Raw genomic sequence first — 12920 nt, forward strand, 5'->3', positions numbered from 1 at the left:
GTATTCTTATACTCCCCAGTAGGGCTGGGAAATATCACTAAAATATTAATACTGTAATATGAAGGTTAACGTAATGAAATCTGGCTGTTGTCATATAGCTTATAATTGAAATTTCATGTGTATATACAGAAGCACCAAAACAGTCCACAAAACAGAGTATTGTTACATTTCATTGATATTCAATTATATATCAATATGTAAAATTTGGTCAAAATTATAAATAATTGATTACATTGTGTTTTTGCCAATATTGCCCACCCATATAGTAGAATTGTGAATGCAGGTCTACTTTTACTTAAAAGATAGTTTTTCCCTTTACATGAGATCCAATAAATCATCACACCATTTAATGTTGCAATTTCATCACTAATGTATGTAGTGCCCTCTTGTGGTAGTGTGACATGACAATCTAAAAGACTTGGCACAGACATGACCCTCAAATTGGTACTAAAAGCACTTTGTTTTTCCAGTTGTATCAGTCAAAATCATTATGCTTTTACAAGACTTCTTATTTGTGTTATTTATCTAATATTTAACAAACAGACCTAACTCATATGGCTTGAGGAGTGGCAGTTGCCTAAATTCCATCTATACTTACATTGAGATTTTTGTAGACATTGACGTTTAATTAGCATGTAACCATATTTCAAAAGTTTACCAGCCTTCTTTACAGTTACAGTTTATGATCTAGATTTGAGAGTGTGCATTAGCCAGGTTTATTGATTGAATCAAGACACTTGGGAACAGCCACTCCCTATTACAGTTTAATACCATGACTCATCACAGACCACATGCATAAAAGGAACTTGGCTCACAATTATATTTCAACATATCCAGAATGGACACAAATTGATAATGACTATAGTTTTACCTACCATTATGAATGACTCATCTTTAGTAGCTCCGTGTTTAACTGGTCCATCCATTCTTCCATCTTAAAAACATAAGATAGTTAGGAATCCACAACGTGAAAACACATACAGGTACATAATATACATATACATAATTCAATGGACATAATAAGTTGACATGCTTACCAAATTCATAAAGTTGTCCATTCGCATTGACAAAGGCAATAAAGTGGAAGTTGACTTTGTCAGCTTCCAGCTGTAAGAGTTGAGATTTTTGAGTTGAGAGAGTAAATATTGTGATACAAAAAGGCTTCAGAAAAGACAAGCACTGCAAACGACTCGTTGCCATCAACACATCATTTAGTTTACATCCAAAGTCTCTCATCTCTCTAATACCCCCTTCAGACCAACAGTGATGCGGGTCAAACTGGTCTATCCTTCATGACCCTCCTCTGTCGACCAGGGTCGGACGCTGCCTGGCTTTGGTGAGCTGGCAGTGCTGCCAGGAACAGAAATCAGTTCAATGATACTTATGCTTAAAAGCTATTTAAAAGACTGACAGCCAAAACACAGAGAGAGAGAGAGAGAGAGAGCTCATACATCAGGCTATCAGGAAACTTAAAGTGCTCATATTATGCTGTTTGCCTTTTTCCTTTATAGTATATATATATATATATATATATATATATATATATATATATATATATATATATATATATATATATATATATATATATATATATATATATATATATATATATATATATTTTTTTTTTTTGTGTGTGCATGTTATAGGTGTACAAAGTGAAAAAGCCTAAAGTCCACCCCAAAGGGACTTACCATCTTCCAGAGAAAACACTGTTCAAACTGCTCCAAACAGCTCTATTATAGTCCAGCCTTTACTTCCGTGACGAATGAGCGTCAACACACGTTATAATGCTCGCCTAGCTGCTAGCATGGCACGCCCTCATACTCTGCAACTGACTGGGTAATAGTCCTTACCTAGCTACTGCACATGTGGGACTTCCAACAAAGATGGAACAGAAGTGAGATGTCTCACTCTGTAGCTAAAACAGAGAGCTCAACTCACAGGGTGAAAAGAGGAGCTGCAGCAATGTGCAGTACAACAAATATATGGTGTTTTCTGAAAATTAAACCACATAAACCTATTCAGGTACAACCTCTAAATACAATTATGAACCTGACAATGACCATAATATGAGCACTTTAACTTTTATCTGGTATTTAATCAATGTAAGTCAGTGTAATTCTCAGGTTTATAATTAAAGTGTATGGAGATACACTGCAGACTGGACTCCATATAAATGAATACAACGCGGGTCACATGCTGAAATATGCGCATCTACTTTCTGAAAGGGGTATAAGATGTAAGCCATAAGTAGTTGATATTGTGGTGAAGTATCTTACCCTGCACTGGCCCTGCACTGCAACCTCATTGTGAGCCTCACAGATTGCCTGGAGAAGAAATATTCAGAACATGTCAGTTTAATACTGCTAAACAGTCGACACTTTAAAATACACATGCAGAGATCTTTCTAAAACATAAAACTGCAAATTAGTTGTGACTAACTATGGGTTACTTAGAAAAAACACTGACACATATTCCTAATAGTACATTCCGTAATAATATACAAGAATGTTTAGCAGCTATTAAAGAGCCCTTTTGAGTGACAAAGATTTAGCAGTGTCTGGCGCCCCCAAGTGGGTAAAACAAAACATGTACAGTAGGTTGTGCATTACTGGCAGACATTTCAGAAATTAAGCATTTGCTTTGGGTTTATTTAGTTTTGTTTTTTTTACATGTAGTAATGCAGTTGAGTACTTTTAGTTGATTAGTCATTACATTTAAGTGCTTATTCAACATTTTATCAAGAGCTTATATTTTTATATAAGACAGTAACCATATTCCGCTGCCGATCATTATCTCATAGACAATGAAACCTCACGGATACCATTCTTGTAAATTCAATTAACAGTAGAATATGAAGCAGCTTCAACAGTATGTATGTTTATCTTACCTGGTTCTTCTCCAGATGTTTGGCACGGTCATCAGCAGACATGTTTGCAGTCTCATCTAGAAACTTCTTCAGGGCAGAGTCACTCTCTAAACAGACCCCCCCCCCCCAAAAAAAAAGCTCTACAAGTTAAATCAGAAACCAAATGCCATTCATTCACATTAAAATATTTCAAATCACAACCCACCTCACCAAATAACTTATTTAAAAAAAAAAAAAAAGGAGAATTAATGGTAGCGCCATCCATTTTAAAAATGCACTTCATTTCGCTGCCCAGCAAATATTTCAAACAGTCTGCCTTTTTTCTTAAGATATACTGGAGAACTAACGCCTGGATCTCTGATTTGACTGGGCAGTGAAAGTAGGGGCTGCTCCATCATCAGTCTATGAAGCACTTAATATGGTGGCCTCATTTTTCAACCCATTTGCGTGCCAATTCTGTAAGCCTAATGAGTTTACATTTGTGGTTTACACATGTTCATAATACACCTAAATGTAATCTTAATTCTGGAGAGAAAACGATTACATGTTGTGCCCATGTCACTGTCCCTCGATTTTACATCACAAATTCAAGATGTTCTACCTATTTGTAGCTTTGTGCAAGTTTGGCATGTTCCCTATATAGAAAAGAAACTAAAAGTAAATTCAAGTAATGTATGTAATTTGAATAATGAAAAAGCAAGATATCTCTGCACTTTGAAAAGAAACGGCTGAGTCATTGATACTGACCGTCAGCATTATGCTCCTTTTATAAATACATATTCTGTAGTATCAATATTGTACTTACTATGCTACCAGTGCTTATTTGATCTTCACTCACCAAAAGTCAGTTTGCCTTTGTTGTTGGCCGCAGCATGCAGCAAGGCGATGGTGCCACAGGAATTGACTGCTGTCTGCTTCAAGAAATAAACCTCAGAGCCTCCTGCAACCTTGTCTGCCTGCTGCTGTCTAAAAGACTCATGCTGCAATACACACAGACAGAGCATGGTCACGGTCATCAGATAGAGCCTAGTCATGGTCATCTGCCCACGTGAACGTGTGGGTTAAGATCAAAATTGGAAACAGCAATCAACAGAACAATAGAAATGTTTGCAATATATTATTTGTGTAATTTATAACAGCTTCTCCTTTGGAAGGATTTTATCCTTTCTATTTATATTACTGTAAATTTTGAACTGCTGATCAGACGAAACAAGGCATTTGTAGACATCATTTTGAACTCTGGGAAACTGTGATGCCATTTTTTCACAATTATCTAACATTTTGTAGACCAACTGATATTTGATTAATTGAATAAACAGTCAATAGTTATATTCTTAGTTGTATATTTTGGCTGTTGACCAGTGGGATGTGGTCTGGCTCTCATTAACAATACAAGCACATCTGAGAAGGATTTATGTAATTTGTCTGATTTGTCTAGGTTTGACAGGTTAACTCAATTGAGGGAAAAAAAAAAAGGTAAGCATCTGCTGATTCTCTCTCTCTCTCTCTCTCTCTCTCTCTCTCTCTCTCTCTCTCTCTCTCTCTCTCTCTCTCTCTCTCTCTCTCTCTCTCTCTCTCTCTCTCTCTCTCTCTCTCTCTCTCTCTCTCTCTCTCACCCCACCCAAGACAGCCTTGTATCAGTGGATCACCCCGCCCATGCCTTCCAGGAAGTAGTCTCCACCGCCACGCCATTATTACCTGTTGTGTCAGTGGGAAGAGCAGCATTAAGGCACAGCATGGTTTTGGGACGGCGGACAGTTGCTCACTCTCCAGCCCCAGCACATCAACGAAGCGCCAGCTTTCACCCACGCCTAGCTTGCTCATCATCTGGAACACACAGCCAGGAAAATAAACAAAACACGATGACTTAAATGCATGTGAAACAGCTGTGGTTTCAGAGGCGACATATATAAATGATCCCTATGAGGGTGTTCAAAGATGCTGCGTTGTGTTGGTCCAGTCAGACCACACCCTTTAGCCTAGACGCTGGGGACAGCGCTGGGGATGATGCTGACGCTCATTAAAACCAAATAAACGCTTCTCCTGTTTGTTGTCGCATCTCCTTTTGATATAATTAACTAGCTAACGTCAAGTCAACATTCGACTTTCACATTTATACAGTTCGCAATAGCACTATAATCTTTGTATTAATGGCGTGGTTGCAAAGTGGCGGTGTTTTAACGGCCGTCTCAGTAATTGTTTAACTGCCCTCAAAACTATTGTAGCTAGCTAGCTACTGTAAAACTTACCTGACAGTTGAATCAAACGGTTACCAATACGTCGACATTGCTCAGCGTTAAACTTGGCTAACCGTTTGTTACTCACCTTGTTCAGCATCTGAAACGACATAAACAGAGACCACATGTGAGCTAGTTGTCGGGGAAAATTTTACGGTGTTGACAAGTTAACAAACCACAGTTATTCCTCCCACCTCGGGGTTGATCTCCATTGGGGTCCACTCCATGTTTGCACTGTTTCGGGGTGACTCCGCAAATTGTTCTTACTTGCTGTCTCGGTTTCTGCGGCTGTCAGTTGAAGTTACAGCGCGTACGCGTACTTTATGCTGCCGGTCATACCACTTACCGACAGACAGGGGGGTGAGCTCAGATCAAATAACCGGTGGTATACATAATGTAACTGGCCTCCTAATAAATATCAGAGTGATTTTTCACATTATATATTTTTTGCTACACATTTATCCATGTAGTGATATCATAGAAAGATATATCTCCATATTACAAAAATATTTAAGACAAATCACACCGCTAAATGTGAGATTACTCAACTCTAATCACGTTCTTTCTAGAAAGAAAAGTGTGACGTTTTGATCCATAACTGGGAGTCTATGCTCCCTATCAACAATGGTTCTGACCTTACAATCTATGGTTCTGGCTAATGTTCTAATTTCTGTTGATGATTTTGTTCTTTTGTTGCTAATTTGCCTACAGGTCTTCTGTTTATTCCATACCAATTGGTGTGGTTGCTGCTGCTGGTAATGTAAAGCACTAGTACCAGAGCTTGCTGGGAAAGATTTAATTTACCTGCCAGGTAAGGTTTATAGAGGATTAGGGCCACATGTTAAAACAATTATTTGAGTTCTGAGTTTAGTCATAATTCTGAGAATAAAGTCAGAATTCTGAGATTTTTCTCAGCATGCTGACTTTTTTTCTTAGAATTCTGATTTTAATCTCAGAATTCTGACTTTAATTTAAAATTCTTCCGTAGAAATAGGCCTACAACAACAAATGGAAAAACTTTCAGTTAGTTATTGTGAGGCTAGTTCTTGAGACTCTAATGTGGCTGTATGTAATGTACCATTGAACACTTTGAAAAGAAAGTGACTCATGTGTAAAAAAAAGAATGCACACACCCTAACTGAAATAACTGTTCAAATACATTGCCAACAAATGGTATTAATGTTCTTCAATAACTTGTGGATGACATCCAATATAAAGAACATAATGTGTAAGTTTTGTTCTCTTATAAGGCACATGTACCTCCAACATGGAAGAAAAAAGGTGCATTCTGTGAAATATGTCTGGACTGATTGTGTATAATGATAGAAGACATGCTGTGGAGTTAGGTCTGGGCTGGCAATGCAAGACTAGACGTATATGGAATGACATTACAATGTTTTTCTATGCAAACATGTTCTTATATTTTGGCTTTTAAAGATAAGACAATTGTAAATTCTGGTGGTCGTTTTTTTTTTGTCTTTTTAGAACTATAACCAATTGTTTCAGAATAAAGATATGGAGCTAAATAGCATAAAGGCTAACTTCACCTTTGTTTTATCACTATACTGTGTTCACTGATACAAAGAGTGTTTCCTAACAGTTTGGGAGAACAGACCTCAGTGGCCAAATGTGACCAAAGTTCAGGGTGCTGCTATTATCCCAGTATAGAGCAATATACTGTAATGTACTGTTTATTGAGTATAAAGAGCAATTTTAAATTTTATGCATATTCACTCAGTAATCCTTAGGATTGCACACTTTGCATTGATTACAGTTACCCTTTACTGCCTACAGTTACAGACTGGCTGAATTCTGCCACAGGGATATTACTTTAATGTGTCCTGTTTTTGTACACCTTTTTGTTCATAGTGGTGTTTTGTAAGTATAATTAGCACCTGTCTGTGTTAGCACCTGATTGTTTGTGTTGGTACATTTCCATGTCACTAAGAGTGTGTAAATGAATGCTCTGTGTGCTCACCTGTCACCTGCTGTGGTCACCTGCTTTGTTATAGGTCGTGGCTGTGTGGCTCACCACTTCCTCCTGGTGACACTGTTACCTGCGTATCTGCACTTGCTTTCACTAGTAGCCTATGATGATTGTTCTGTGAACAGTGATGATGGTGACTGAATTGGCTTTCATAACACTCAATAACACTCTTTGCATTTTGTTTATGTTTTGTTATAATTAGTTTTTTTTACTCTGAGCTCTCATTGCATGTCTGACATTAACAGAAAATAGCTGAAGCATTTGCGACCATAACTCAAAGGGCTTTCTAAATACGGCACATTTCTTTGAGATGTATGTGGAAATAATGTAATCATGTATCCCTCATCGTCCCCCATACCAGTGTTGCTCTGTAGCTGCGTATTTTATTCATGCTGGGTTTGACTTTGAAAGTATGTTTTAATCAGAAGCGAAGAAAGACGATCCCAAAAGATATCGATTATACATCCCTGCAGGGTGAGGTCAGTGGCTGTGTGTGTGTGTGTGTGTGTGTGTGTGTGTGTGTGTGTGTGTGCGTGCGTGCGTGCGTGCGTGCGTGCGTGCGTGCGTGCGTGTGTGAGAGAGAAAGAGATTGCCTGTGGGTTAATGGGTTCAGAGGTCAGCACAATATGGGTAGCTGTTGATTTCTCGTGTCCATCTGTCTGTATGGGTGTTAAATAAAGTATTTGTGGGTGGTTAAAAAGCGGACAAGTAAGAGTGAGGCAGCGGTGTGTAGATACAAAATTTCAGTAGAAGAATACAAGAGCGGCGAGAACTCCTATCTTTCTTTTATTTTTGGTTTTCTCTGATTACACTGAATGTGGATGAAGCCGTCAGAGAACAGAGGACACTCATGAGTTGGGATGCTCAGCAGATCAAAGGATATTCAGTTGCACCCTGAGACAAAACTTCTATTAGAGAATCTATTTGACTGGGACGAAACTTGATTTTCGTCATCATTCTTTCCTGCCACAGAAAGTTTGTAAACAGCTGGAACAACAGGTGATTGCGGCCCTCACAAGATAAGGAAAACTAAACATTCACTTGTGGACAACGGAACAAAATGTACTTCACTGGAGTTTCACTTCTCTTCTCCTAGATGTCAAAAAGGAACTAGAGAAATCTAATTTTGACCTTTGACCTCTGTTTCCTGTGCACACCAGCATGACTAGTCCAGCTAACTTTGTGGAGGTGAATGGTGTACCTCCTTTAGCAGCAGGTTGGGGATGGAGCATGGTGGTGTATTTGTGTCTCTTTGTCTCACTCGTAATGCTCTTAGCTCTGTTGCTCTGGTTCTTACTTCAACAATCACAATACTACAGATACAGAAGGTGACAATGCACTATGAACTATGATAACAACTGCTATCTCAAAGCAGCCAGTTTGTGTGTGAGTGGGTGTGAGTGTGCTTAGATGCCTGGGAATGTGTGTGTTTTGTGGACTCACACTGGGATTGTGTGCTTTTCTTTTTGCATCGTTTCTGTATTTGCAGTGCGTTTGGGTATTTGGTTGTGTTGTGTATATATGCAGCATATTTGCTAAATGCTGCACGAGTTGTCAAATTAATGAAGATGTTTTCTTAATTTGCTTGTGTGTTGTCTATTTGCAAGTGTTTCATAAAGTTGCAGTGCGTTTGCCTCTGTCGGCCACCGTAGGAATGTGTATTGTAGCATAAAGATCTCTGTAAATGATAGCAAACAAAAAGCTAGTAATGAGGGGCAACAGTGCCCTAAAGAACTGGAGCTAACGGGAAAGTTGCCGGTTTGATGAATCAGCATTATTTGCCACCCCCCTCATTACCGCCACTAAGATGCCCTTTAGCAAGGCACTTAACCCCCAGCTGCTAGTCAGTAACAAAGCAGTTTAGACTCTGTGTGTGTAAGTGTGTGTTCCTGAAAAAAAAAGCATTGCTTTCAGGGAAACTCCCTTGAATAAATATAAATGGTTTTAAATGCACCTTGTGTGAAGATTTCTTTATGCTCATAATGGTGTTTTATTTGTATTAAACATCCTCCTTAAAAAGTCTGTTTTGTGAAGTTCATTTAAAATTTTAATAAATCATTATTTAATAGTATAACCAGGGTTGGGTCAGATTACTTTGAAATGTAATCCATTACTGACTACAAATCACATGGCCATTTTTGTAATCAGTAATGTAATCAGTTGGATTATCCAAAACATGTAACGTAATCTGATTACTTTAGGATTACTCTTAGATCTCTTCAATAAATATGCACCTTAAGTAAAAGACACCGCCACAGAATTGATCAGTGAGTGAGGTTGGCGCAGTTTGTTTTTGTTGCCGTTTGTAGATCCTGGGCTGTCTAAAAGAGACTACGTTTTTTACAGTGTGTTCAGGGGACAGGCAGCTAGCGGATAGTGAGGAGATGTTTGCTGTATGTGACAAAACATGTAGCCTAAAAAACGCGTGACATCGCTTACAGCACCTTTAACGTTACCTAAGCTAACAAGTTGAGTGATGTTACAATGAATCCCAGGATAACGTTAAGCGATCCATTAAAAAAATCCAATATAACATTATGAGCGGTCGACATAACGTTTAGCCTAACCATAGCTACCATGATCAATACTGACGTGGCAAATGCAAATTTAACCTTGACTAAATGGTGAAATAACTGAAACCATTAGTTTATCATCATTGGACCACCTGATAGCTAGCAATGTTTGAACGATGCCGAGCATGTTCCTGTTATGTTAATGTTAAAGCAACACTATGTAACTTTTCCCACGTTCGTCCCCCTACAGGTTGTCTCATTGGAACTACACCGAAGCGGCAGGCCACGCGAGCTGTAGTTCCACTGAGACAACCTGTAGGGGGGACCTACCTTTCAACTTACCTCCAAGTGTTTCTTCCGATTTGAAGTAGATGTTAGCGCCGTTGACAATACTTGCACTTTTGGTTTGCACAACTTGCACACAACATACACATTATTATTTTCCACTGTCTTTAAATCGAAGTTGTGGCGATATTGCCAACTAGTAAACACATTTTTCCCAACTGAAACGGGTCTGTCTTTCGACGTTGACGGCTCCTCCATCTTGAGTTTTGATTTGAACCTTTTTCTTGTCAAGAAACTACACAGGCAATTGGATGATAGTGTCATCTGATGGAAAAACAAATGAACTGCTTGTCAAATTAAAACAGGCTATCATAAAAAAGTTGCATTGTTTGCATGATAAAATGTAATCAGGTAATCCTCAACAATGTAACTGTAATCTGATTACACATTTTTTTAATTGTAATCTGGGTTGATTATAGTTACTTGATTTTTGTAATCTGATAACGTAATCCAGATTAGATGTAATCTGTTACTACCCAACCCTGAGTACAACCCATATTATCTCTCTCTCTCTCTCTCTCTGTTAAGCCTCTTTGTTAGAATTGATCTGTAGCTCTCAGTTAAATTTACTCAGTGATTCAGTGACATGCCATGCAGATTCCACACATGCCAACAGAGGCAACAGAACGAACAGCATTCAAAGTAGAAACAATACTAACTAAATCCATACATTTCTAAGATAAGGTTCTTTTTACCTCTGTGGCAATGGCTCAGTTTTGGTGTCAGTCTCCACCTGATGTCAAAACCTGGTGTCTCCTAGTTTCCAGTTTCTGTCTACTGAATTAGAATCTCAATATATTGACTTAATATCTCAAAATATTGACTAAGAATCTCAAAGTAATGAGAAACTATAAATGACGTGCATTACTATCTCTATAAATTATTGGTATTATTTTGAACTTAAAGCCAAATGCCAGATTTGATTTCTTCTTCTTTCTTTTTGTTTTGTGTGGGGTGCCTCCTTGTCAGTTACAGATAATTACTTTATGTGAAGTTCAGCTGAACTTTCAGATTTCTTAAGACACTGGCCCTCTTTCATAATAACACTACTCAAGCCAGTGTTTTAAAGAACTTGGTTACTCTTAAAATGAAGGTAAAAAATGATATACTTAATGCTTAACTAATGTATGAATCATGATGATTTAATGCATGAATTAATGCAGGATGTATAACGAATTCCTGTCTATGAGAATAACATGTCCTGCTTTTAGAGAGACTCACCAAATGCATGGGTCTGAAATTAACTTTAACGTTACTGAAATCCAGCTAATTTGGTTGCATATCAATATAAAGAAACTGTGAATTAACATTCCCTTAATTTGTTAATGGTGAGCAATGGGAATTCACGATACAGCAAATTAATTCACGCATTAAATCATCATGGGTCATGCATTACGTAAGCATTACTTAAATATATGATTTGTACCCTTATTAGAAAAAGTAACCAACATAAATTACTTTAATGTCTGATGAATTCTGTTGGGTGCACAGTGTCCAGTAACTGTGATTATTCCTCGACATAAATAAAATTGGCAAATGATACAGACAAGCACATATTTGAGCAATTGATCAGTTTATATCATTACAGCGTATATACTGCATGATTGATCATGCTTTATTAAATTCTCAGTACAAATCTGTCACACGTTAAAGCTGTATCACTTGGATATTTTTACTATGAGACAAAAAAGGAGTAGCTTAACATTTGGAGAATCTTTGTATGGTCTTTAACTTGTGGGCTTGAGCGCAGTGTAAACAGACTTACCTGCTGACTGTCAGCTCAGTCAGTACGTTTACATGTACACCAATATTCCACTATTATTCCGAATATGACATTATTCCGAATTCGATACAGGTCATGTAAACCGCATATTCCGGTTGGATATTCCGAATAAGGCCATATATAGCATTTTTGCAACTTTTGAACATTATCAAAGACTTGGATATCAACAGGTTTTTGGCTATTCGCACACATGGCTACGCCGACCTTTTTAAGAAGCTGATAGGAATGAAAGAGGGACTCTGTGTTGGCACGGTCCAACAAGTCCGCCACCGCTGATAAATTTTGAAAAAAATCCTGTTTTGCACGGCTACATGTCAATGGGAATATTAGTGAAATACTTACTTTCATTAGCCATGTAAACAGTTTAGTCGGAATATCGTCTTTTTCGGAATTAGGGTAAGAAACGGAATATTATGTGCATGTAAAAGTAGTCAGTGTTAGCTCTGATGTGTAGGCTACTGACTTTAAAGCTGCACTTATCAATCTCTTATTGACAATGGAGCAAATGATTATGTGTTATGTGAAAGGGGTCACTCTCAGTGTAGTTTCACATTGCCAGACAGATCTCCACAGTGCTGTGGAGTTATGTCTGGCTACACCACAACTAATTCTGGCATTCTGGGATAGAAGAAAAAAAACGCTCTGGGTTGTTTGCATTGTTTTAAACCAATCACAATCGTCTTGGTGCTAAGTTCCGGATGCAGCGACGGTAGCTCTGCAAAATAGTCTCGGCCGGGAAGGAACTTGTTTTGGTGGGACATTTGCATCCCGCAAAAGAAAACGCAGAATTTTGAGAATGGCAACACACCTACTACTCTGTTGATCTAGATAGTGACGCAGTTCCCCTTTGTTCTAAGGGGTGTTTTAGCATCTCTCCACTCATAGGTTTGGTTTTATGGCCTTCAGCTTTGTCTCACCACTCTCAGCAACGTGTTCTCAGCCCAAACACTCTGATATAGGCATAGGCTATATTTTGTTACTTATGTAGCCTAGCTTTATACTCTGTTCAGATAGCAGCCATTGTAAAATATACAATATGAAATAAAGATAAATATATATATATATATATATATATATATATATATATATATATATATATATATATATATATATATATATATATATGTTATCTTTTTACTGACTCCGTGTTTGGCTTTGGAACCGCAGCAACTTCAGAACATCTAAA

At 37.9% G+C, this 12920-nt stretch overlaps 1 protein-coding gene across 1 annotated transcript in view; it reads right to left on the bottom strand.

Moving 5' to 3' along the window:
* Window positions 1–5452, bottom strand: part of uchl1 (ubiquitin carboxyl-terminal esterase L1 (ubiquitin thiolesterase)) — a 6743-nt gene extending 1291 nt beyond the window's left edge. Inside the window, exons 1-8 of the mRNA XM_031277033.2 lie at window positions 5301–5452; window positions 5195–5206; window positions 4568–4696; window positions 3708–3849; window positions 2891–2976; window positions 2280–2327; window positions 1038–1107; window positions 876–934 (exon numbers count right to left, since the gene is read on the bottom strand). Coding sequence (XP_031132893.1) covers window positions 876–934; window positions 1038–1107; window positions 2280–2327; window positions 2891–2976; window positions 3708–3849; window positions 4568–4696; window positions 5195–5206; window positions 5301–5333 — 579 coding nt within the window. The 5' untranslated portion in view covers window positions 5334–5452. The remainder of the gene's footprint in view (window positions 1–875; window positions 935–1037; window positions 1108–2279; window positions 2328–2890; window positions 2977–3707; window positions 3850–4567; window positions 4697–5194; window positions 5207–5300) is intronic.
* Window positions 5453–12920: the final 7468 nt, after the last annotated feature.

This window comes from Sander lucioperca, chromosome 4 (genome assembly GCF_008315115.2).
Source record: "Sander lucioperca isolate FBNREF2018 chromosome 4, SLUC_FBN_1.2, whole genome shotgun sequence".
Lineage (NCBI taxonomy): Eukaryota > Metazoa > Chordata > Actinopteri > Perciformes > Percidae > Sander > Sander lucioperca.